Source organism: Pinus tabuliformis, chromosome X (genome assembly GCF_031772625.1).
Source record: "Pinus tabuliformis cultivar Carrire ecotype Pingquan chromosome X, CPIR1, whole genome shotgun sequence".
NCBI classification, from domain to species: domain Eukaryota; kingdom Viridiplantae; phylum Streptophyta; class Pinopsida; order Pinales; family Pinaceae; genus Pinus; species Pinus tabuliformis.
The window spans coordinates 61,882,374-61,908,410 of NC_142308.1; the positions used below are offsets into that span (position 1 = coordinate 61,882,374).

General features: G+C 41.5%; 1 protein-coding gene across 4 annotated transcripts in view; it reads left to right on the top strand.

The window, feature by feature from the left end:
- The window catches only part of LOC149138329 (TLC ATP/ADP transporter), a 272,205-nt gene that overhangs the window by 97,783 nt on the left and 148,385 nt on the right, over positions 1–26,037 (top strand). For all 4 annotated transcript variants that reach the window (XM_089447588.1, XM_089447586.1, XM_089447585.1 and 1 more), the window contains one exon: positions 25,538–25,702. In XM_089447588.1, coding sequence (XP_089303714.1) covers positions 25,622–25,702 — 81 coding nt within the window. In that variant the 5' untranslated portion in view covers positions 25,538–25,621. The remainder of the gene's footprint in view (positions 1–25,537; positions 25,703–26,037) is intronic.

Sequence of the window (26,037 nt, forward strand, 5' to 3'; positions counted from 1 at the left end):
CAATACTTCACATCACATGTCCATTGGTATGTCACCATTCTATGCTTTATATGGGTATCATCCTTTATCTTTTGCTGACGTGATGTTTGGTGATAGCAAGGCTCCCAGAGCCAAGATATGGATCCAAGAGAGTCAGGATATTCTCCGAGCTCTCAAGGATAACATGGCTACAGCACAGAACCAGCAGAAGCTATATGCCGACAGGGGTCGGGTGGAGAGACAGTTCGAGGTAGGGGACATGGTCTACCTACGGTTACAACCATACCGACAGTCGTCACTAAAGCAGAAGGGGGCTGAGAAGCTTAAGCCTCGCTTTTATGGGCCGTACAGGGTGATACGCAGGGTTGGACAGGTTGCATATGAGTTGGAGCTGCCCCAAGGCAGCAAGATTCATAACGTTTTCCATGTATCATGCCTGAAAAAGGCATTGGGGCAGCAGGTGACAGTGACAGATGAGCTACCACCCATGGATGACGAGGGGCATTTGGTATTGCAGCCGGAGGCTATCATTGATACTAGGGAGAGGCAGCTGCGGAGCAGGACGGTCTGGGAATTCTTGGTGAGGTGGAAGAATTTGCTGGATGAGGATGCCACTTGGGAGAGTGAGAAGATCTTGCAGCATCCATCACTTCAGTTGCTTGAGGACAAGCAACATTTTGCCGGGGGAGACTGTAATATTCCTAATTAGTCATGGCTAATTTGAATATTTGATTTTGCCCAATGTTTGCCTTATATAGTTATTTATAAATAAAAAAAGTGAGGATGGGGGACATAACTCACTTTAAGAATAAAAAGTCACTTCCTAGTAGCACAACGTTGTGACTTAAGGAGGAGCCAAGGGGGCCAAAGGGGGACGCAGAAATGGGGCCCACGCAGACACATGGAGGGACTGCGCAGGAGGGAAGAACACATGGCAAGAGGGGAATCACGCAAGAGGAGGTGAGCCTAGGGATTGTGAGAGGCAAAGGCTATAAAATAGAGAGGAGTCCCCTCATTTTGAATCATTCAGTTATGTGCATTTTGAGCTAGTCGTTTCGACTTCTGAGCACGCTGGCTGTTTAGCTAGTCTGCAGCACTGTTTAGTGCATTGAGTGTCTCTGTTCGGAGATCTCACCCTTAGCCCCGGGGGACTTCGAGTGCCTGCTCGGGCAAGGTATTTCCATCGGTATTCCAGCAGTAGTTTATCAGCATTTCAGCAACAGTTTGATCAACGTTTTGGAGGACTGCGCAGCCCCTGGAGAGGGACGCAGTTCTTTTCGAGTTGGAGTGATGGATTGGGGTTTGCAGGTGGATTTATGCTGGGTGACTGAGCAGGGGTCCAGCTTTTGTCTCATTGGAGGATTTTTGGCAGGGTTTCAGGTAGTGTTTCAGGCAGAGTTTAGAGGGGTTTCTTTAGTGGCAGCGTAGGGCATTGAGGAACTGCAGAGAACCCCAAGGGGGTGTTTTTCGGAGGTCGGCCATTCCAGAAAAGCTTTCTGGGTTTTTCTGGGTTTCTTGAGTAGATTCCGAATCTAGAGTTTCAGCTTTTTTTGAGGAGGGAAGCAACCCCATATCATCATTTGTTTCCTAGCAGCAACAACAACACAACAGCAGCATCCACGCAGAGAGGCCATTCTTGTCATTCTGAGAGTATTTCTTCACTTGCCTTGTGCAGTTCGAGGTGTCATCTGTCTGATCACCTCTTTTACTCATTTTATTGCTCAATATAATAAAATGGCTTACCATTTCTCGCTACATTTCTTGTGTATTTGCTTATACTTCCGGTTTACATTATTATATGTTGTTCCACTGTTATTTTATCACCTCTGGGTTATTATTTCATTTGCACGTATTTGGTTGGAGTTTTTGCTGGGGTTTGAGGAATATTCCGGGTTAGGAATATTACAGTAAATTTCATTGTGCAAGAATTAAGAGTTGGTGTTGTAGGATTTGAAGAAATGGTTGATATGTATAAAGATGATGCAGAATTTAAAGATATTTATGCAGTTGTACAAAATCTAGCAGTTCATAATAGAAGCCAGTGGTTAGATTATCTTATCCAAGGAGGTTTACTGTTTAAAGGTAACAAATTGTGCATTCCCAAATGTTCTATGAGGGAAAACATAATCAAGGAGAAACACAGTGGAGGGTTATTTGGGCACTTTGGACAAGACAAAACCTTTGCTCAGGTAAATGCTTTTTACTACTGGCCAAAGATGCAAACTGATGTTAAGAAATTTGTTGAGAAGTGTAGGATCTGTTAGCATGCTAAGGGGAGAAGCCAAAATACAGGATTGTACCAGCCATTACCAATACCAGACTGACCATGGGATGCAGTTAGTATGGATTTTGTTTTGGGATTACCTAGAACTCAAAGAGGAAATGATTCCATTTATGTTGTGGTAGATAGATTTTCAAAAATGGCACATTTCATTGCATGCAAAAAGACTAGTGATGCAACACATATTGCTAATCTATTTTTTCAGAAATTGTAAGGTTGAATGGATTGCCTATAAGTACTTTGTCTGATAGGGATACAAAGTTTGTTGGGCATTTTTGGAGAACTCTTTGGAAGAAACTAGGTGCCAACCTTAGTTTCAGTTCAGCATATCACCCTCAAACAGATGGACAGACCGAAGTGGTAAACAGAAGCTTGGGAAACATATTGAGAAGTTTAGTGTATCAAAATCCTAAGCAATGGGATTTAGCACTTGCTCAAGCTGAGTTTGCTTATAATGACACTCCAAACCGAAGTACTGGGATGAGTCCATTTCAGATTGTTTTTGGAATAAATCCAAGAGGTGTGTATGAGCTCAGAAATTTGGGCAAACAAGAGACAAGAAGTGCAAAGGCCGAAGAGTTTGCAGAGCAGATGCAAAGACTACAAGATGTCAAAGACGGATTGCAGGAAAGCAGTGGCAAATACAAACAGAGTGCTGATATGAGGAGGAAAGAAAAAGAATTCCAAGTGGGAGATCTAGTGATGGTGTACCTGAGGAAAGAAAGATTTCTTGTTGGGACTTCTAATAAACTAAAGGTGAAAAAGATAGGGCCATGCAGAATTGTGAGGAAGTTTTCAACCAATGCTTATGAAATTAAGTTCCCAGAAGGGATTGGGATATCACCTATCTTCAGTGTTGCAGATTTATATCCATACAAGGAGACAGAGGCAGAGTTACAGAAGGAACCTACAGAAGATGAAGTTCAGACTTTAAATTGGGAAGAACAAATGCCAAAGACAGTCAAGAAAGAGGTGGAAGCTATTTTGGAGAAAAGAATATCCAAAAGAACTAGAGGACAAGATTATTTTCAGTATCTAGTCAAATGGAAGGGATAGCCAATGGAGGATGCCAGTTGGTTAACAACAACAGAATTACAGAAGTACGGAGTCAATCCTGATAGTTTGATGAATGATTCTTTTCTTCCCCGGGAGTCTGATGCAGGAGCATCCAGACTTAGCCAGCAATGTGATTGTATGTTCACATGTTGTGGCTAACATGAGATGAATTTCATTGACCTGAGTGGTCAAAATCAGTTAAAGTAGAGAGAGTTGGATCTCTCGAATTGATCTTTATCTCAATAATTGTATTATTTTTAGAACAGGAGATAATTGTTAGGATAGGTGAGAATCAGAGCTTGAGAATAGGGATTTAATAGTTGTGTTGATAAAAATAGAGATTGAGTTGTCAATTTTGTTAGGATAGGATTTGATCCATAAAAGAAAGAAAAAATGTAATGATAGAGATGGGGATGGAATAGGAGAGGGAGTAAGCGAAAGATTGAGAGAGAGATAGGGTTTGCGTGTGAAACAAGGGTCAGACAAATTGTTGTAATTGAGCCGAGAGGGCCAAGACTTTGTAATTCTATGTTATTGAGTAATTGATTAAGTGGGGTGTTGCGAGTTATTCCTGGTGCAGAATTTCTCTCGAATCTGCGTATCGGCATTCTGGACCCTAATCGGGTATTATTTTCTGTTTATGCATTTTATTGATAAGTCACAGTCGGTTAGCATTAAGGGTTATTCCAGGCTTAAGTGCTAAACCTTTGTTAAAACGTATTTATTAAAAGCGCGTATTAAGCACGTGAGCAATATTCCCAAGTGGTAAGCGATATCTCGCGCGCTTAAAGAATGGTAAATGGTATTTTTCAAATTCACGCGATTAACCTAAGCTGGTGACATGTAGCATGGGAAAACCACTTTTCTCGCGCGCTCTCGACCTGATATCAATCGTGCTAGACAACGCACGATATTGCGCGGTAGTCGTTGGATCGGACGGGATAGATCGACGGTGGAGATCGGCCGGGCTAGTTGGTGCACGATACATCACGATATCCATAGGATTGGGTAAGCAAATCAATGGTGCAGATTGAAGTGCTGATGGGTGGAAAAGTCAAGTGGGACCGATGGTGATTGGTCAGCTTAGTGGGACCCTCGGGAGGAGATACATGTACATAATATTATTAACGCGCAACTGATTGGTTTTGAAGTGAACCATTAGTCTAATTGTAGACTACCACATCAGTTTTGGTAACCATCTACAATGCTCTGCATCATTGCTGCTGCCCTCTGCATGGATGACACAGGCCCTTTGGCCTCTACGCTGTCTCTGCTGGGCTCTGCGTGGCTTGCTCTAGCTTCCGCGTCTGCCTCTTTGCCTCTGCGCTGGTCTCTCAGCACTATCTCTGCCTCTCTGTCCAGTACTCACTGCCCCTCGCTGCTGATCACTGATTCGACTTTACTTAGCAAACCCTGCTCTAGTAAATCAAATGATTGATCACTCTGGTGTATCTCCAACTGACCCTCAAGCCTCCTCTTATACTTTTTCTGTTGAGTCTTCAATGGCTGAGATTACATCTCTAATCAACGACTAAGATTAGATTTGGCTTGATCCATGTCATTTAGAACCTTCTAACCCAGTTTTATATTAATACCCATTAATATTTTTATTTTCCTAAGTTTAGACTTAGGAACCCATTAAAAATATTAAATATTTTAATGTCTCCTTCACGTGGTAGAATTTCCCCAAACCATTTCTAGGTCTTGAAGATGTCATGTGCTTTAGCCTCTCCACCAATTTTCATGGCTAGAACACATCCGATGCTACCCCAAATCAACACTCCCTCTTAGCGAGAAATGTGCTCTAGTAATACTCCACCACTGAGCATCACTCTGATCATCCGGCACCGATACCTATGCTGATGCTTGGCCTTCTTGCCCAACATCCTCTGCACTGCTGCATCTTGTATTGCTGCCCATGACTCTACCACTGCCACTGCTATGTCTGTACGACAACGCCTTTGCATCCGTGCTGTTGTTGGTCCTTCCTCCCAACACTGCATTTGCACTGCAACCCTCTCTCCTCATGCTGCATCGTGCTGCCCATAGCACTACCACTACTACTGCTACACTACAACTCAGTTACTGAGACGATGGTAATTGATCTACCCAACTATTGACATCCTTGTAAGGCTAGAAGGCCTCCTGATGCTGAAGCTCTCTCTGCTGCTATACTGTGCTCCCTTTGCTTTATCTGTGCTATTGCAATAACTCTGTGCCTCTCGCACTGCTGCAAGCATCTCTGTGCCTTCCTGCACTGCTGCAACCTCCTCTGTGCCCCTCGCACTGCTGCAACCCGCACTGCGCTGCTAGGTACTACTACACTCTAGCACTCTCTGCCGCTCCATCCGCATTCGCTTCTACCGACATCCGCCATCTTGCTACTGTCACTTCTGGGCTCTCATAGCCAGATATGATCCAAGAGTTTGGGTACCTCAAGGATCCTGCCCCTCATCTCCTGTAGTCCTCCTGAGTCCTGACTACAACTCGATGTCTCCCCACCTCTTCTTTAGAGGTGTATGAACACTCATGGCACAATCGTCATCATCCTCTACCTCCTTTTCCGCCTTCGCTGGTGTTGCCTTGGAGTTAGACGCCTCTCCCTTATTCTTCTTCCTATGACACTGGGTTGCATAATGGCCTAGCGCCCTGTTGTCGCACAAAGTGGCAAGGCACCGCGACAACGCTCAGAGTAAGGGCTGTCACTCCTGATCCTTACTCACTCTGTTTAGACTCCCTCCTTGGAAAGTCAAGGGGGGTAGTCCCTAAGGTAAATGGATGAGAAAGCTGATGGAACACGGGCTCTAGGAGATTTTAAAGATGAACAACTTGATGAATGTAAATGAATCTTGATTAACTCAGATGAATAGATTAAATGCTAATGTAACCAAGACACGACCACAAGATATGAATAATTATAAACCAGTGCCCTCGATTTGAATTAACTATAGATTATGTAAAACAAGTTATCTAGAACAATTTTCCAATATGTGACGAATACTGACAATCATGAATAATCAATATAAATGCCCAAAACTGTATCATGCAAGATGATTCCAGATTTAAAATGATCATTGTTAATGACCAAGATCTAGAATTAATTATCTTTCTCCATCAATAAATCTGATTTAAAACGCTTGTCGCACTTGACCATAGGAAAACATGCATTTAATAACACTAAAGAACTTTAAATTTTAATTACCCTTGGGCAATAACTAATGGAGTAAAACAAATCAATGGGTTAAAAAATCAAAATTTTTAATGGGCCATAGGCCACATTAAAAATTTTAATATTTAAGCAAAAACCCCTTAATTTATTTCATTTTTAATTCTCAAGTCACAAATTTAAAATTTTTAGAATTTTTTAATGTTTAGGATTTTTAGGTTTTTCAAAAGTGTTATGAAGTTTTTAGATTTTTTTAATGCTTCGAACTTTTTTAATTTTTTATTGTTTTTTGATTTTTAATCTTTTAGATTTCTTAGAATTTTATAATATTTAATGTTTTTAGGATTTTTAACTCTAAGGATTTTTTTTTTTGTTTTTGTTTTTTTTTGTTTTTTTGTTTAATGATTTTGTATATTTTGAGAATTTTAAATTTGTTGAGATTTTATTTTTTTGAGATTGTTTTTTAAATTTAACAAAACAAATCAAAGTCAAAATAAATTAATGAAAACCAAATCAAAAATAAAAAGGAGACCAAAATGGAACTTTGATTTGATATTATTATTATTTTTTTTAAATGAATCAAAACAAATAAATAAAAAAAAATAAAATTTAAAACGCATTAAACTAACCTAAGCCTAAGATCAAATGAAACTAAAGAAATTTATATATACTAAACCTAACATACCCATTTGTGACAAATAAACAAAAAATCGAATGCGTGTCGCTGTTGTGCAGGTTTGCAGGTGAGAGCTCATCGGCAGCAGCGAAGAGAAGTTCGATGCTGTTGTGTGTAGGTTTGCGAAAGGGTTCGACAACGTGAAAAGGATGCGAATATGCGTGGAAGGGAAGGCAGCGTGAAAGGCAGCAGACAATGAATAGCACGTGGATGGAGTTGGAAGGGCAGACAGATAACAGGTTTAGGAAGTTGTTGCTGCGGAGGAAGAGAAGAATGACTGCGGTTTAAGTGGCGGGATAGAGAATAAGGCTGCGTAAAGGAGGCAATATGTAGGTTTTGATCTTGTGTTTGCACGACGGATGCTTGGATGAGAAGCGTAAGAGAGATCTGTGTGAGGGCTGGAGAAGGCTGCGTGAAGGATAGAGCGATGGGGAGCCAGATAAGGACAACAGGTGAGGGAAATAAAACTCGGATTGCAAGTAGAATGGCAGCAACGAATTTGATGCCAGAGGATGAGAAAACACAGGGTTTGGTGGCAGCGATGGAGGGCAACGAGGGTCCTGATTTTTTTTTTCGAAATTGCAGAGTGAACCCTGAGACCAGGCAACAAATCGATCTGCAAAATGGTGGCCCAGAAATTCTTTAAATCACTAGAACCTCAAAAAAATTCTAGCAATCTTAATTTAAAATTAATCCTTCTTTTTCAGATTTCTTAATGAAACCCCCACGAAAATTTCCAGATTTGAAAACAAATAAATTTAAACTCTTGGATTGTGAAATCTTGATATGATCCCTGCCAAAATGATGCTAATGGACCCCAAAGATCCAGATCTTACCCTCCAGGGCCTAGATCTAGACTCTGCACAGCTTTCAGCTTTAGATCTGCAGCTACAGGACAACAAGAAACACCCAAACAATATATTCAATGACCCAAAAAACTAAAACCCCGAAAACCCAAGTTAGAAAACTAAAAATAATTACAGATTTATATACATGAATGGCAGATTTATCAGATCTAGGGAGTGTGAGGCCAACTCTGCTCCTAGATCTGATAATCTGAGGTTTTCAACAGCCCGATCTATCGGTTTAGCACAGAAAAATTTTAAATTTTCAAATTTTAAAAGAGTTATTGAGCTGAAAACCCTTCATGCATCACCCATAAAAAGTATCTTATGATAAGCCCGAGATCATATTTAAGTTGGGCTCTTCAAAAAACACGGATCGGGAGTTGGTTGGTTCAACTGAGAATTTCCCTGAACGCTCGATGATTTAAAAATCAAGACTTCCCTACAAAACTCAATTCAGCAATCAACATAGAGCGAGAAAACGATAATAAAATTCAGATTTAATAGAGATACCTGCTATTATACTCAAAACTTAAATTATCATTCGAACCCCAGCGATTGAGAAAGATACCTGTACTCAAATCACTCTTCAGAAAGCTATCATCAATGGCTAAAAAGAAATCTATGCATGAAAATAACACATCTTACAGTATTTCCACGAAGTGTAACACCAACAGAAATTAACCCCAAAGTCTTTCTTTATTGCTCATAAAAGATTACAAGTGAGCATTTCTCTTAGTACACGATCTAGAGATCATATGAACTGACTGACAAATGACCTCCTATTTAAAGATAAATCCTCCAACAACTAGTTTGAGTGATCCACATCAAAGCAATCTCGACTGTTGATGAGGATCAAAATTTCTTTTAATCTCATCCATCGAAATTTTAAATTATTGAGGAAACTCGAAATTTTCAACTAAATGTTTTTTAATTAATTCAAAAATTAAATTTTTGAATTAATTTCCTCAAAATTTTGACTTTGTCTTAACCCTAGGGAACAAGGGCTTAAAATTTAGCAAAATAATTAATTTACCTTAGTCCCTGGATTTTTTAAAATTTAATTTTTTAAGGACCAACGAATTTTGCCTTCGGAGAATTTAAATTTACCTAGGACCTAGAATTAATTAAATTTCTGGCTTAGGATTTTAATTAATTTTGGCCAGAAAATTTAATTAATTAATCTATGAGGGGATAAATTATTTTTCCAACCCTCAGGACACTTTACATCATAATTTTCACATTTTTTACATCTGAAGGGGGAAAACCAATTTGCAAAAGACCCTCATAGACTACCCAATTCTGCGACACAAATATAATACAACAGACCAAGCAATTTGTAATAAAATAACCTAACCAAATAGTTAAGATTGTTCTCAAATCACTTTTACATAGACTCGATCTAGAACACTAGGACTCCCCTAAGATCTTAGTGACAAAATCCACTCCAGCTTTGGGGTAAGGTTGAAGGAAAACTCTGCCGACCATCTGAGAATGGATCAGTGAGACAAAACTTCCCGGAATGTAGATCGTCACCAGAAAATTAGGTTTACCTAGGCAATTACATACACAACACAGATCTGCTGAGATTATTTACAATTTACATATGAAGAAAGGGTTTACAATATAACATGATGATCAGGCTGATGATGATAGTTGAACGGCATGGACACGTCGATCAGGCGCTATCCTGTTTGCGAAAAAAGGGGGTGTACTGCTATGGATCGTTGACACATAGTGGTCAACACTCCCCACAGTTGAAGCACTTAATTTTGGAGAGGTCCTTTTTCTTCCTCTTCCCTTGCTGCCTCGCAGATGCCAAAGCTGCATCCTCTTCCTCTTCTTTCTTGACCCGGGCTCCTTTGCTACTACTTCCTGTCTTGGTCAGCCGTCTGATCTCTTCTTGGTGAAGAGCTGCCCACAATTCTTCCCAATCTGGAAGATTCGCTCTGCCCAAAATGCTTTGGACAAATGTCTCCCACTCCTCGGAGACTGTGTTTAGGGCGGTCCTCACCATTAATTCTTGATCTGGTGTGGCCCCTATGGAAGTAAGTTGGTCCTGAATCCCCTTCAATCTGCCGAGGAAGTGATCTATCTGCTCCCCCTTTTGCATCTGATACAACTGCAACTGATTCTCCACTAGCATCTTCCTCTGCATGGAAGTGCCCTGATACAATGTCGTCAAGGTGTCTCACATTTCCTTTGCTATATTATTCTTGGCAATATACTAAACTACATGATCCTTGACCCCATCAAGGATTATGCTCTTTGACTTGGCCATCACATCCTCATACTTTTCGTTATCAGCTGGGTCGACTGGGATAGCCACGGTTCTCAAGGCAAAGGCCTTGATGCGATGTCTATCTAGAACAGACAGGATCCTGGCCTTTCAGATGACAAAGTTGGACGCCCCATCCAGCCTATCGTGATCCCTCAGTCCGTTCATCGCCATCTCTACTCTTCTTTTTGACTCCTCTGAGTCTCTACTTCCCTTTTGGAAGTTCTCTTTGACTCCCTCTGATTCTGTACTTCCTTCCTATTCTTCTAGATTGCCTCTGAGTCTCGATTTCCCTCCTGGAAATCCTTCTGCAAACAGTCTAAGCGCACCTCTCTGATCTCCTTTGGTCCTGCAACACTGATCAGGATTTCTTGGCTAGAAATCCGCCTAGGTAGCGACTCCCTTCTACCTTGGTTCTGTCCCGTTAGGTACTGTTTTGTCTCAACAACAACAGCGCCCCACCAACTTCACACTCTACAATCTGCCCACAACTTCCTATGCCCCAACAACTGAAAAATTGAGCCTCTAAGCTTTGTGCAATCCCGATAGTGGCTGAATCGCTCCACTAGCCAACTGCGTCACTCCTACTTGGCTGAGCAGGATGACGTGGCTCTTCGTGAGCCTTTTCTGCCTTTCACTGCTTCTTCGCTGGTCCCTTCTCTGGCTCGAACTGATGATGCAACCCTCTGTGTCACCCCTTCTTTACTGTTTTCTGCTTAGGAACAACTTCTGTCACTCGGGACAACTGTTTCTGCTGCAGATGCTCTGTTTCAGTTGGTGCCTTTAGCTCTCTTGTGATCTGCAACCATGCTCTAATACGATGTTGAAATTTCTAAGTATTACCTGTTAGAAATTTTATTTGTATTCTTCTGGTTTATTTATCCTACTTGTTAATTACAAACAAGTTATTTAAACATATAAACATTGAAATAAACACAATATAGTCTCAACCATCTACAGATTGACAATGGAAAGAAATAGAAATGACACCAGTGACACCATTATTTTTGGACAACTCATCCCTGGAAAACCCCAATGCGGGAAAGCTGGTGCAACAATTCTGGGGGTTTATTATTATGTAGTATCCTTGAGTACAATTGGGTGCCAAACTGGCTCACCCGACAGAGAAAAATAACCGACAGTAATACCTCTGTATTCGGAAGCAGGTATTTAGAAAACCTACCCCATGAAACCCTCTCCAGCAACATTGAAGCACCACGTCAACCCTCCTGGCCTTTGCGTCAGCCTCAGAACCCTCTGCGTCAGCCCTCTGAGGCACTGTGCAGCCTCTGGGACCCTCTGCATCACTCTTGCTGCCCTCTGTGTGGATGACACAAGCCCTCTGGCCTCTGCGTTGTCTTTGCTGGGCTTTGTGTGGCTTGCTCTGGCTTCTGCATCTGCCTCTCTGCCTCTGTGCTAGTCTCTCGACACTATCTCTGCCTCTTTGTCCGGTACTCACTGCGCCTCGCTGCTGATCACCGATTTGACTTTACTTAGCGAACCCCACTCTAGTAAATCAAATGACTAATTACTCTGGTGTATCTCCAACTGACCCTCAAGCTTGCTCTTATACTTTTTCTGTTGAGTCTTCAATGACTGAGTTTACATCTCTAATCAATAGCTAAGATTAGATTTGGCTTGATCCATGTCATTTAGAATCTTCTAACCCAATTGTATATTAATACCCATTAATATTTTTATTTTCCTAAGTTTAGACTTAGGAACCCATTGAAAATATTAATTATTTTAATATCTCCTTCACCGGGTAGAATTTCCCCAAACCATTTCTGGGTCTTGGAGATCTCATGTGCTTTAGCCTCTCCAACAATTTTCATGGCTAGAGCACATTTGATGCTACCCAAAATCAACACAAACTAGGGGTGAAACTTCTAGAAGAAGACGAGGATCAAGCCAAAATGATCTAAGCCATTGATTAGAATCTAATCTGGGCCGTTGGTTTTCAACGAGAAGATTATAAGAGGAGGCTTGATGGGAATTTGGAAAACACATCGAGTAAGAGATCAAGAGATCGATTTTTGAAGAGAGCAGCGTAGCAGTTGCCAGAGAAGTGATCGAGGTGATTTCTTGTAGTGGGGCAAAGATAGTTTCCGGTTGGAGAGTTTCCTGATCCGGGGATATATCGTAGAGAAGGCAGAGAAAGATCCGGAGGAGGCAGCGCAGAGGCCACGCTGGGCAACGTAGAACCATGCAGAGGTAGCGTAGAGCCTAAGAGGAGATCCGAAATTTGCTGGAGAGTCGAATTCTAGAGCCAGAAGCCGGGGTGTGAGACCAGGAGGGCAGAAGTCGAAGTTCCAGAAGCAAATCAATCAGCCAAAAGGAAAGACGCAGGCCCCAAAAGCTGTGACGCAGAGCAACGCAGTGATTGCACAGAAACTGCGTAGAGGCAGCTAGGGGCTAGCCATTCAGTGGCTAGATCAATGCTGGATCTCCAGTGATAGTGTGAGGTATATCTCACTCATCTCTTTGTTAGTTAGATTCTCTGTATTAGATGGCCAACAAGGCATCCAAAGGTTGTATTAAAAAATTACTGCTTAATAATACAAACCCTTAGCTGCTGCACTGGTTTTCCCACATTAGGTTTTTTCGGGGACATTGGTCCAAAAGTAACGGTGTCACTTGTGTGTTATTTCTTTCTTGCTCAGATTTTTGTTTCCGCATATTAATTTAATTAGTTGAGGCTGCAGTCTATTAGTTTCAATATTTACCATAGAACACAGTAAATAATTTGTTTAGTTATTTGACAAATAGAAGAAACTTAATCAGTTTCTGCAGTAGAAATTTGAGTCTTCCAAATTTTCACACTCAACCCACGATGCATTTCACAAACACATCCCACTGTTTTGTAAAGCCATTTAGGGCTATATGCACTAGTTTTGGTTTAGGGATTTTCTCCCCTAAAACTAGAATCTCATCCCATAGTTGAGTGATTTTGGTCAAGTAGGAAGCTACGCCCTCACCCTTGGACATTCTTATGTTGTGTAACTGGTCCCTTAGTACCATTTTTCGAGTATGGTAGTTGCTTTGGTACAACTTGGTGAGTGCATCCCACATTTCTTTAGTTGTCTTCTTCTCGAATAGATCTGGTATCAAGTGGTCTTTAACCCAGTCTTGCGGGGGAGTGCCCACCCCTCACGTCCTTGCTCCGAATTCGCGCTTCGCTCGGGAGCTAGTCGGGAGCACGCTCTCGAAGGGGGAGCGATTTTGGGAGTGTAAAAATTTCTCATTTCCCACCCCGGTTTTCAGTTTCACCTTATTTCTCCAAAATAGTTAAATGTCCTTTCCCATATCCATACATTCAACAACTGAAAAATAAATTTTGCTGAAAACTCAAATTCTGGAAATTTTATAGAATGCTGGAAAATGCAGAAATAAAAATCAGCAGGTACAAACAGCCATTTAACACATTTAAACACAGTAATTTTTGGTCAAGGTGACCCTGGTAAACCCACCTACAACTCTTGGGGAAAACCAGTTCGAGAGCTCCTTATTTATGAAAAAATGCTTTTTACAGTGAGAAATATTCAGCGAAAATCAGCAAGTAAACTTTTACAACTTTTCTCGTTTTCCGTGCCTTAGCTAACTGGAAAAACTTGCAAACAGCAAAATCTGAACATCAATAAATGCTTTACGTCCTCGATTTTTGTGCCAATTTTCAGCCTTAAATTTTGCTGTACGACCTGCCTAGAAAATCGTGCAAGCTGCCAGAAATTCTGCTGTACGATTTCCTTGATTTCCGTGCCGAAAACGGCTGTACGACCTCCTTGAAAATCTGCTGTACGGCCTCTTTGTAAATCGTGCCAGCAAACTCAGATTTCTGCTGCTCAATTTCTGTGCAAACTGCTGTACGGCCTCCTTGAAAATCGTGCCCAAAAATCTGCCTTTCACTGTATGCTAACTCAGCTGTATGGACTTGCTGGAATGCTGCCTTGAAATGTGTGCCAAGCTGTTGCCTCCTTCTCCTCCTTGTCCAGAAATCTCCCTTGCTCTCTTGCTCTCCTTCTCCCAATCTGCTCATGAAAGAATGAATGACCTTTTCCTCCTTTAATCTAACCCTAAGTAACTTTTGGGTGATCCCTAAATCCAATGGCTGAAATAGATTGAGATCTCGGGCTGAGATTAAATGCTCATTTAAATCTTACTTTCTATTTTTTAATTCACCCCACTGTAATAAAGACCCACTTAGTCATTTATTTCCAAAGTCACTTTTCCTTTCTAATTTTACATTGACTTTATTAAAGTCACTTTAAAATTAGACTTTGGTAACTTTATCACTTAAAGTCACTTTTAAATTAGATTTGACTTTATAAAAGTTATAAAGTCACTTTAGGAGAAAAATTAAATTCTTTTGGACACTTTTCCCTAGGCCAAAGATCAAAGCTTTAGGGAACCACCTATCCTCCGGTACCAAATTTCAACACTCCCTCTTACCAAGGAAGGTGTTCCTCACCACACCCATCTTGTCTCTGAAGTAGTCATGCTTGCCCCGTGGTAAGGCTTTGGTAAGAATATTTGCAACCTGCTCATCAGTGGGAATATACTCAAGCTTCACAGCGCCCTTCTGAACACAGTCTCTAATGAAATGATATTTGATCCCGATATGCTTTGACCTGTCATGAAATACTGGATTCTTCGTGAGTTTAATGCAACTCTGATTATCACAGTAAATCACTGAAGGTCTCAACGGCTAACCAAATAAGCCAAACATCTTGCGAAGCGAGATGGCCTCACAACTAGCTAGATTGGCTGCCATATACTCTGCTTCCTCTGAACTCAATGCTATTGATTGCTGCTTCCGGCTGAACCATGACACTACTGTTGAACCCAATCCAAAACAGCTCCCTGAAGTGCTCTTCCTATCAGAAGCACAACCTGCCCAATCAGAATCAGCATAACCTGCCAATCTCACTCCATCCCCCTGCCTGTAGTCCAGACCATAATCCACTCTCCCCTGCAAGTACCGTAAAATGTGTTTTGTAGCCACCCAGTGAACCTTCCTAGGCTCACACATAAACTGACACATCGTGTTGACTGCAAAACAAATATCTGGTCTAGTGTTGACCAAATACATCAAGGAACCAATCAGCTGCCTGTACAATGTGGGATCCACCAACTCGGAATCCGAAGCATGAAGCTTCTTCCAGTTGGTAATCATCGGTGTCGACATGGGTTTACAATCCTCCATGTGGAATCTACCAAGGATGTCCACAATATACTTCCCCTGGCCCAGGAAGAAATGCCCCTCCTCCTGCCACACCTCCAAACCCAAAAAGTAATGCATAAGCCGATGTCCTTCATCTCAAACTCCGTCGCAAGATCTCTCTTGCAGCGCTCTATGAGTCGCTCAGCACCTGTAATGACCAAGTCATCCACATACAACACCAGAATGAGAGGCTCCTCACCTATCACAATAAAGTAAAGGTTCGGATCTGCCTCACTCTTTGTGAAACCCATCCCCTGCAAGTATGTATCTATCCTGGAGTACCAAGCTCTGGGAGCTTGCTTCAGGCCATAAAGGGCCTTCTTCAGTCTGCACACATGGGACTCCTTCCCATGCACCTCAAATCCCTGTGGCTGCTCAATGTATACCTCCTCCTGTATGAAGCCATTGAGAAATGCAGTCTTCACATCCATCCGGTGGATCTTCCAACCCATCTCTGCTGCTATCGATATAATGGAGCGGATCGAAGTATATCGAGCCACGAGAGCGAAGGTCTCCTCATAATCAACTCCCTCTACTTGGGAGAACCCTCTAGCCACAAACCTCGCTTTGAATTTCTCAATGCTACCATCTGCAGCATGCTTTACCTTGTAAAGCCATCTGGAAGTAACCACGGATTTGCCCTCAAGCCTCGGCACCACCTCCCAAACATCATTCTTCATGATAGAAGAATACTCCTCCTGCATGGCCTCTCTCCAGACTTGTTGGCTAGCTGCCTCCTCATAGCTAGAAGGCTCAGAGTCAAGGATGCTGGTAACCATCGCCATATAGCTACAAAACCTCTCAGGTGGTCTACTCTCTTTGACCGGCCTCTTCGGCTCAGCAACAGATGTGGCATCTCTCAAGGTGTCCTGAAGCCACTTGGGCTTTCTCTTCCTTGAGCATGCTTTTCCCATAGGAGAATGAAACTCCTCCTCCTCATCACCATCAGTAGCCTGAACTCCTGACTGTCTGTCTGCTGTCCTCCTGCCTGCACCTGAACTTGTAGAAGCTGAGGTACCATGTGAACTGTCCATCATTGGACTCCCTAGTGAAGTGCTCTTTGAACTGCTCTGCGTGCTGCCTGGAGCACCACCCCTCTGGCTTGGCGAGCCACTGCTCACTGACGGACCTGACATCCTCATAGATTGATCTCCTGATCCTCCTGATCCCTGGCCACTAGATCCCTGCGACTGACTCAACTATTGTTGAGGGTCTGGCTGATCCAGATACTCCCATGACTTCCTAAAGGCCCTGTCCTCCTCGAACTTCACATCCCGCCTGACAACAACTTTCCTCTGTGCAGGAATGTAGATTCGAAAGACCTTTGAGGTCTCACTGTAGCCCACAAAGATACCCTTCTCTGCGGTGGGCTCTAGTTTGGTCCTCTTCTCCTTGGGTATGTAGGAGTATGTAATGCATCCAAAGATACGAAGATGACCAATATCAGGCTTCTTCCCAGAAAAAGCCTCCTCCGGAGTCATGTGCCCCAAGGCACGATGCGGACTCCTGTTCTGCAAATAAACAACTGTGTTGCAGGCCTCTGCCCACAAGAACAATGGCAACCCCTGATCATGTAACATGGCTTTGGCAACCCCTACGATGGATCTGTTCTTCCTCTCCGCAACCCCGTTCTGCTGGGGGTTGTAAGGAACAGTGAACTCCCTCCTAATGCCTGCCTCCGCACAATAGTCAACAAACTCTCCAAGGGTGTACTCTCCCCCATTGTCCGACCTCAGGGACTTGATCTTCCGACCTGTCTGTGTCTCCACAAGAGCTCTAAACTCCTGAAACCGCTTGAAGACCTCACTCTTGGTCTTCAAGAAATAAATCCAGGTCCTCCTAGAGTGATCATCAATGAATAAAACATAGTACTCATATCCACTCAAGGAAACATGAGACATCCGACTACTCACATCGGAATGAATCAAATCAAGTATCCCAGTCGCTCTGCTGTCACTGCTGGGAAAATGGGATTTGGCAAACTTGCCCATCGCATATCCTATGCAAGTATCAAAGTGATCAATACTGAAATCTGGCACACCTGTAGTGATCTCCCGCAAGGTCCTCAAGGCTCCATGATACATATGTCCCATCCTGCGGTGCCAAATCTCACACAACTCAGAACTGCTAGCTCTGCTGTCAGTACTAATGTTTAATGCCAAAAGGGACTTGAATGCAAACTTGTACACCTTTGCATGGCGTACAACTATCACTCTAGCTGAATCAACTGGAGTGCCCCTGGGATACATCAACACTCCTCCTCTAAACAGTACCTCATATCCTCTGTCCTCCAAAGCTGAGATGGATATGAGGTTCTTCCTCATCCCTAGCACATAAAGAACATTTGACACCTTCAAGGGAGGTTTGGACTCCCTTTGAAATGTCAGTGTCCCCACGCCGACTGCTCTAACAACTCTGTCATCACTGAGTACTACCTCTATATCAGTGCACTCTCTGAAAGCTCTGAGAAGTACTCACGGACTCCTGTCATGTGACGTGAAGCCCCACTGTCCACATACTAGATACCGGAAGATGCTTTGCTAATCGAGGGAAAAGCATGCTCCCTCTGAACCTGTGTGGCAGGTGATCCTGCAATAGAGGACTCATACGCAGTGAACCCAAACTCCCGGTCAAAACGAACTGCAAAGTCCTCAACCTCTGCTGAAGCTGCCACGCTCTGGTTCTTCCCCTTCTTCTTCTTCTTCTCCGGACACACAACTGCATAGTGTCCCATCTTTTGACAATTCCAACACTTCACCTTGGAATAGTCCTTCTATGTGTTACCCTGTTTACCTTTACCTTTGCCTTTGCCCCCACCATTGCTTGTGGAAGCCTGCTTCTTCCCTTTGCCTTTCTTGCCTCCTGCCGACAGTGCTACATCCTCATCCTGCTCAACTGGCTTGGCTGCCCCAAGCTGACCTTTCCTGATCTCTGTCTCAATGCAATCATTCCAAAACCTCTCCCATGTGGGAAGGGTCTCACGTGCACAAACCCCATCAGCAAAGTTCATCCATGAACGGGGGAGGCCATTCACTGCAATCTGCACCAACTCAGTGGGTGGAATGTCCTCTCCAACTGCTGCCAACTCATCTCTCACATTAGTAATCTTTGTGAGATATCCAGCTGCACTATCATTGCCCATCTTAATGGTCTTCAGCTTCTCCTTCAGGACCATTTTTCGGTTCTCATTGGTACTCTGGTAGAGATTGGACAATGCTGTCCACATCTCATGGGCATTTCTCTTTCCTCTCACATGAGGAATGCAATGGTCTTTGACTCCGTCTAGAATCAGTCTCTTACCCTTGTTGTTCTTTTTATTATACTCAGCGAACTGAGTGCACCAGTAGGCACAACAACAGGGTTCTGTGTGGTATGCACCATGATGTCCCAGACTTCTGCCTCCTCAAAGATACTCTACATTCTCTCCTTCCAAACGCTGTAATTTGTATGCCCATCCAGCCTATCCTCCACCCTCAATCCCAATGACATCCTGCTGTCCTAAAACTGAAAAATAGCACTGCTGTAGTAAAGATAAAACTGTTGTTTGTGAAAAATCAGCTTGCTGGAATTTTCTGACTAAAAAATCAACAGGCTGTAATTTTCCTCCTTGCTGTCCCAAACTGCACTTCAACACTCAAGCTCTGATACCATGTAAAAATTTCTCATTTCCCACCCCGGTTTTTAGTTTCACCTTATTTCTCCAAAATAGTTAAATGCCCTTTCCCATATCCATACATTCAACAATTGAAAAATAAATTTTGTTGAAAACACAAATTCTAGAATTTTACAGGATGCTGGAAAATGCAGAAATAAAAATCAGCAGGTACAAACAGCCATTTAACACATTTAAACACAATAATTTTTGGTCAAGGTGACCCTGGAAAAACCCCTTACAACTCTTGGGGAAAACCAGTTCGAGAGCTCATTCTTATTTCTGAAAAAAATGCTTTTTACAGTGAGAAATATTCAGCAAAAATCAGCAAGTAAACTTTTACAACTTATCTCGTTTTCCGTGCCTCACAGCCAACTGGAAAAACTTGCAAACAACAAAATTTGAACAGCAATAAATGTTGTATGTCCTCCTCGATTTTTGTGCCAATTTTCAGCCTTAAATTCTGCTATACGGCCTGCCTAGAAAATCGTGCAAGCTGCCAGAAATTTTGCTGTATGATTTCCTCAATTTCTATGTCGAAAACTACTGTACGACCTCTTTGAAAATCTGTTGTACGGCCTCCTTGAAAATCGTGCCAGTAAACTCAGATTTCTGCTCAATTTCTGTGCAAACTGTTGTGTGGCCTCCTTGAAAATTGTGCCCAAAAATCTGCCTTTCACTGTATGCTAACTCAGCTGTATGGACTTGCTGGAATGCTGCCTTGGAATGTGTGCCAAGCTGCTGCCTCCTCCTCCCTGTCCAGAAATCTCCCTTGCTCTCTTGCTCTCCTTCTCCCAATCTGCTCATGAAAGAATGTTGACCTTTTCCTCTTTTTCCTCATTTTCCTCCTTTAATCTAACCCTAAGTGACTTTTGGGTGATCCCTAAATCCAATGGCTGAAATAGATTGAGATCTAGGGCTGAGATTAAATGCTCATTTAAATCTCACTTTCTATTTTTTAGTTCACCCCACTTTAATAAAGACCCACTTAGTCATTTATTTCCAAAGTTACTTTTCCTTTCTAATTTTACATTGACTTTATTAAAGTCACTTTAAAATTAGACTTTAGTAACTTTATCACTTAAAGTCACTTTTAAATTAGATTTGACTTTATAAAAATTATAAAGTCACTTTAGGAGAAAAATTAAATTCTTTTGGACACTTTTCCCTAGGCCAAAGATCAAAGCCTTAGGGAACCACCTGTCCTCCGGTACCAAATTTCAACAGGGAGCGTTAAGGGGGGCGGTTGGGAGTGTTCGCTCCTTGACTGCGCCCGTATGCTTCGGGAGCAATTTTTAAGAGGGGGAGCGGTCGCTCCCCCTCTTAGAAATCACTCTTGTCCGGCGCTGAAAAAGAAGGTCGCGCGGCCGAGAGAGAGGGGCAATGATCGACGATGGGGGGGGGGAGAGGAAAGGGAGGGAAAGGGGAGGGGGAAAAGCATAAAAAGACCCTCTCACCTCCCATTATTCACTTCAACCATTGGAGAGCAAGTGGAGGAAGAAAGTTTGCAACTTGGAGAGGGAAAGAGAGAGGAGCTTGAGGAGCTTGCAAGGGGAGATTGGGGCTTGGGATTGAACGCCGAAGAGGTAGGATCTACACTCTAATCTAGCGTTTTTTTTTATGTTCATTGCTAAATATTTTTTTTTTTCTCTATTTCCCATTCCCATTCCTCCATTTTTTGCAGACTCAAAACTTCAGAGTTCAAACATCATGGTTATATGGCTTGGCATTTTCTTCTTCTTGGTTCCTTTTTTGGTTATTATGGTGTTGGAGAGTAGAAGAAGGAGGGTTGATCATGATGAAGAAGAGGATGAAGAAGTGGGTTATAGTGGATTTGATGAAAACCCCGGAGAGGAGTACCTTGGTGAGGAGGAAGAGAGTGAACATGATGAGGCCCAAAAAAATAAACAAGACCAAACCCCATTGTGGAAATATGTTTCTAGGCTTGAAGGAGGGAAAGCGGGTGGAACCATTAAATTTGCATGCCCCCATTGCAACAAAACTTACACAGGTTCATACACCCGTGCCAAAAGGCACATCTGTGGGAGAAGGCCATGGGATGAAGATAAATCAATAGGAATCAAAACTTGTGCAAGTGTGTCAGCGACAGATAGAGCCAAATACATAAGGGAAGAGGAGGAAGCCCAATACAAATCTAAAAAATCAAAGGGTTTCTTTGAACATAGCTCACAATCACATCAACATGCACATAAAACTCCTTCAGCATCCTCCCATGGCAGTGGATATGGAGGCACATGAACAAACATCTCTTGAAGGCGTAGAGCCATATTAGGTTTCCTTGATGAAGGGTGTAGGAATGATGTGGATTCAAAAATTTAACGGTTTCTCTATGCATGTGGGATACCATTCAATGTTCTTCGCTCACCTTATTGGCATGAAATGGTTTCTGCCATAAATGATGCCCCTAAAGGATACAAGAGCCCTGGGTATGACAAGGCTAGAACCGTTGGACTTAGCATGGTGTGTCCATTGTATCTGATGGATGGACAAATGTAAAAGGCAAGCCAGTGATAAGTGTTCTTGCTATGTCTGTTAGTGGTGCCATCTTTCTTTCAGCATATGATTACTCAGAGAAGTTCAAGACCAACATCAACATTGCAGAACCATTACTTGAAACAATTGAATGTTTTGGACCATAAAATGTCATTCAAGTGATCACTGATAATGCTGCTAATTGTAAGGCAGCGGGAGCAATTATTGAGGATAAATACCCCAACATATTTTGGTTTGGGTTTTGGGTTCACACAATGAACCTTTTGATGCATGATATTATTAAGAACAAAAACCAACAATACAAATGGATTGGTGATTTGTACAAGAGAGGGAAACAAATGATAAAATTTATTACAGATCATAGCAATACCCATGGGCTTTTTCGTAGTCACTCAAGATTGGAGCTGTTGAAGATTGCGAAGACTAGATTTGCTAGCTATTACCTCACCTTCAGGCGCCTTTTGAAGGTAAGGGAGTCATTGGCTAGCATGGTATCAAGTCCACACTGGCTAAGTATTAAAGGACAGTACTACAAATGCAATTGAAAAGCAAGGTTTTCAACAGGTGGAGGATACTGCTCTTGATGGTTTGTTTTGGGCACGTGTGAGGCAAGTATTGCAATACACTAAGCCCGTTTATAACATGATTCATTTTGCAGATACAGATAAACTCGTGATTGGGGAGGTGTAGGAGCAGATGGATACCATGTTGGAGCAAATAAAAAATATTATTCAGAAAGATGATCCCAAGTTGTATACACTAATTCACAATTGTGTGTGTACACGGTGGAATAAACTTGATATTCCACTACATGCCTTGGCGTATATTCTTATGCCAAACTACTACTTTCCATCTTGGTTGGGCCAACCTGCACCTGGGGGTGCGGTTAGGGTCAAACCCAATACAGATCCAGAGGTATCTATAGGATATATGCAAGCATTAGACAAGTTGGTACCTAACAAGGAGGAGTGTGCTAATCTGTGTCTTGCATTAGGCAGATACTTTAGTTGCACTGGTTTGTTTGGTTCTTTGCATGCATTGGAAGATAGAGACATATTTGATGCTCTCACATGGTGGGAAGCATATAGCGGCATGGGACTTCTGCCAAAATTGGCAAAAAAAGTTCTCTCATAGGTTGTAAATGCTTCTTTTACAGAGAGGTGTTGGAGCTCCTACAACTTCATACATAATGTGAGAAGAAACATACTCAATGAAAACTGGGCAGAAAGCTTGGTTTATGTGCGCTACAACGTGAGGTTGTTGAGTCATTATTGTGATCGGGCTTATGAGGATCCAACATATAAAATTTGGGACAACCACCGAGAGGACGATAATTTGGAGGATGACACTATACATCTTGTAAAATTGGAAGCAGAACTTATGAGAGATGAAGATGAAGCAACAACAACCATGCCACCCCCACCATCCAGTAGTAGTGCCAATGATTGAGTAACAAGTATCGTTCTTTTGCTGCTGCCGCCTCCATGTACATCCTCACGTAGAGGGCATGTGCCTTCTGGTTCTGGTCATGCGACTGTGCGGGAGGAGACTCCTAGAAGACCACCACGACCTACTAAAAAATTAGACATTTCTCGTGGTGGCAAGAGGAAGCTATATGTAATAGATTTACTTGTCTTTTCTAGTTTCTAGTAGTTTTAATAACTGTTGACTCTTTCATATTTATTATGATATTTTTTGTAAACAATATATGACAATTTAAGTTTGAAGTTGGCAATTATAACTCATTGGTAATGAATTATGAATATGATGCTTCATGAAAGTTGAAAGTTGTTTCATTTCATGTTAGATATTCTTTGTTGTAATGGTTACACTTAGCTTACAAGTACAACTTTGGTGATCAATTATGATAAATGTTATATATTGAATTTTGAAAGCTTGAAACTTTAAGATTGATGAATCATGAGACTCAATATGTTGTATGTTACTAACTTGTGGACGTGGTTGATGAAGATTATAATTTCTAGATGATTGTTGTTATATGGTTCAATCTATGTTTTTATGCTTTTTATATCTAGTTCATCATTCAAGATGCTTTTGTTGACATATATGCATCAAAATATAAAAGAAATATATATTATATCAAAAGTCGCTCACAGAATCGCTCCCAAACTGGGAGCTTTTGAAAATGGCTCTCCTGCTCCTGCTTCCGCTCCCACTCCCGCTCCCGCTCCCAAGTAACCTTGCTTTAACCCCATCCAGAATAATCCTCTGTGCCCTCACTTCTTTCACCTCATGAAGGTTTAGGGCAATTGGATCTGAAACTCGTGGAACTGCTGTTGTGTTGACAAAGTTCCACAGTTTGTTCTCCTTGAGAATTACTATGATTCGACCCTCCACTTAAGATAGTTCGAGGATGCTTCCAGTCTGTCTTCATATCTAATACTTATAGCCACGATGGATTAAACTCTTGAATCGCTTGTCTGCTGAAAGCTTGAACTGCTTTAAGCTGGTACCTGTGTCAAACACCCTTGGTTTCATACTCAGGGACTATTGCTCTGATACCATGTTAGATTTCTTGAACCCAGATCAGATTTTATGCCCAATAAAATTATACTCGGAACATAAATAAAAATTAACTTTCAGATCTGAATTTTATGACACCAAATACATTGGGTTCCTAACTCAGCATGCACAATAGAAATAAAATAACCAGAAAACCAAGCACATAAAAATATTTTGACACAGTTTTACCCTGGAAACCCCAATGTGGGAAAACTAGCAAAGTTTGGGCTTCTAATCAGCTTGGAAATTTCAATTACAGCAAGTGTACACTTCAGAAAATTACAGCAGCAAAAATACTCAGTAATTTCCTTGTTATGGCTTGCCCTTGTGGCCTATTTGACCCATAAAATACTGTTCTATGGCTTCAGGGAATATGGCCTGTATGACCCGACTATTTCAGCCTGTACAACCTTGAAAATTTCAGCTTGTATGATCGTAAGGATTTTGGCATGTGCGACCCAGATAAACATAGTCTTCTTGCTGTCCAAACTCAGCCTATTTGCTGCCCTTGAAACTTGACCTATTCACTGTCCTCTCTTGCTGTTAGTTCGACCCCCTGTTTCTTAGCTAAAAGCCTAGTCACTTGTGCCAAATTGATCATCCTCTCCAACAACCTATTTTTCTCTTTATGTTTTCTGACCTAATCTCCAAGCAATGGAGGGCTGTGATTGCATCTCTACACTTGAGATCTATGGTCCGTTGGCCTTCGTAACTTTATAAAAGTTGGCCAATAAAGTCAAAAGTTTAATGAGTGACTTTATGCCTAAGGTGCAAACTTAGGAAATAATTAAATAATTTTGCTGTGAGAGAATTTTGGTGATTCATTGCATGTCATGGCACTTGACCGATACAAAATAACCTACCAAGCTACAGTTCCAACACCTTCATGCAGTGCTTATTGAAAATATTGATGCTGTTTTATGGGTCATAATCGTTTAGGATCACATGGAACACTGGAAGGCGATACTTGCACTGTATGTTATTACCTGTAGAGATTGTTAGTTTTGTTAATTCAAAATATGGACTTTGGTTGTAGAATTCATATTTTTGAATTGTAAATTAGTTTTCCATTGAGATATTCTTGTTCATATTAGTTTTCCATTGAGATATGTTATCTTGGCCTTTTGTTAATTCTTGTAGATATTTCCTGTTAAGTTCAATGGTTTACCCAATTTTGTTAATTATATGTGAGTTATTTTATTCCTTAATCCGAAGGTATAATGATACGAAAAACAGTCAATTCTTATAATGAATATTTGAACAAATGCAATAATTAAAGCATATTGAACTACATATTTTATGAAAGGTTGATTTTTCTTTTAATAATTTATTTCATTGATTTGCAGCTTCTAGGTGCATACTTTGTTGTTCTTCCATTGAGAGATGAGGGTGCAATCTCGTTAGGCTTAGGTAGTTTACCTGGGCTTTTCATGGCATCTCTACTGCTGACTCTCTTTGCAGCCCCAGCTTCAACTTATATATTTTCATTGCCTCATCTTTCGAAAAGCAAGGTACTAGTATTGTCAAAGGCCTGTTGATTTCCTTGTGCATTGGAGGATCTATGTGGTAATATGAGCATACCCTTTGTAAGAGAATGGTTGCAATATATTGGTGTATTTTGATTTAATCTTTTGTGTTTTTTCTTTTATTTGTATAGTTAGTTCATATACGTTATATACCAACACCTTGTGTTTAGAGCTAAGTGTTTTGTTAAAAATTTAGCCAGAAACAATATGCTAATATTCTTAGTGTGGCTAGGCAGTGTTTAGAGTTTAGAGTTGAATGATTTATTGAAATTTAGCCAGAAATTTTATGCTATTATTTTTAGTGTGGTTAGACAGTGCTC